This window comes from Eimeria mitis, genomic scaffold (genome assembly GCF_000499745.2).
Source record: "Eimeria mitis Houghton genomic scaffold, Emh_scaff3612, whole genome shotgun sequence".
Classification (NCBI taxonomy): Eukaryota; Apicomplexa; class Conoidasida; order Eucoccidiorida; family Eimeriidae; genus Eimeria; species Eimeria mitis.
In genome coordinates, this window is record NW_013571956.1 from 1,210 (window position 1) to 2,186 (window position 977).

General features: G+C 60.3%; 1 protein-coding gene across 1 annotated transcript in view; it reads left to right on the forward strand.

Moving 5' to 3' along the window:
- Nucleotides 1–82: 82 nt before the first annotated feature.
- The window catches only part of EMH_0067830 (uncharacterized protein), a gene marked incomplete at both ends in the record, with an annotated part of 2,496 nt that continues 1,601 nt past the window's right edge, over nt 83–977 (forward strand). The window contains one exon of the mRNA XM_013498669.1: nt 83–681. Coding sequence (XP_013354123.1) covers nt 83–681 — 599 coding nt within the window. The remainder of the gene's footprint in view (nt 682–977) is intronic.

The following is a 977-nucleotide window of genomic DNA, read 5'->3' on the forward strand; positions in this document are numbered from 1 at the left end:
GCAGCACCTTCGGCTGCAGCGCCTTCTGCTGGTGCATTCCCTTCTGCTGGTGCACCGCCTTCTGCTGCAGAGCCTTCTGCTGATGCAGAGTCTGAAGGGCAGACCAGCGCCCCGCCGCAGCGGCGAAAACCTGCTCCTTACTCGGAGCAGCGCCGAGCGCGTACAGCTCGCCAACGGTCCGCGGAAGGGTCTGATGACGGCCAGCAGGGTGCTGCTCTATCCCCCAGCGAGTCTCCTACCTCCAGTGGGCCTGAGGAGCTGCAGGCGGTACTGCCGAGATATGCTGCACCCACAACACCCACTGAGGGAGAGACCACAACCACCCCTTCTGCCCCGGGAAGCAGCGGGCCTCCAGACGAAGCAGCACGCCGAAGGCCACCGTTTCCGCAGCAGCAGCAGCAGGAACAAGAACGACAACAGCAAGAACAACAACAACAACAACAACGACGACGAGAACAACAGCAACAACAAGAACGAGAACAACAACAACAACAGGAACAACGGCAACAAGGACAACAACAACAACAAGGACAACAACAGCAGCAACAGCAGGAGCAGCAGCCGCAACAACAGCAACAGCAACAGCAACAACAACAGCAACAGCAACAAGAACAGCAGCAGCAGCAGCCGCAACGCCGAACACCCTTCCGCCCCCGTCCCATATCTGCTGCCCTTACTAATGTGCGTATTAAAGGGAGCAGGGACAAGCAGGGTCAAAGCGCTAGCAAAAAAGGTGCTTCTGCTGCTGCTGCGCCAGCTGCTACTGCGCCTGGTGCTACTGCGCCTAGTGCTGCTGCTCGCGGTCCTGCTGCTCGTCGTCCTGCTGCTCGGCCTTCCGCATACAGCAGAGGTCACCAGCAGGAGGGCACCCCCAGGAGGCCTCCAGATACGGGCGATCAGCAACGGCTGTATAACCTCTTTCACGGGGGTGTAGGCGTGCCGCCGCCAGCTTCGAGTGCCGCCCAGGAGACTCCGCA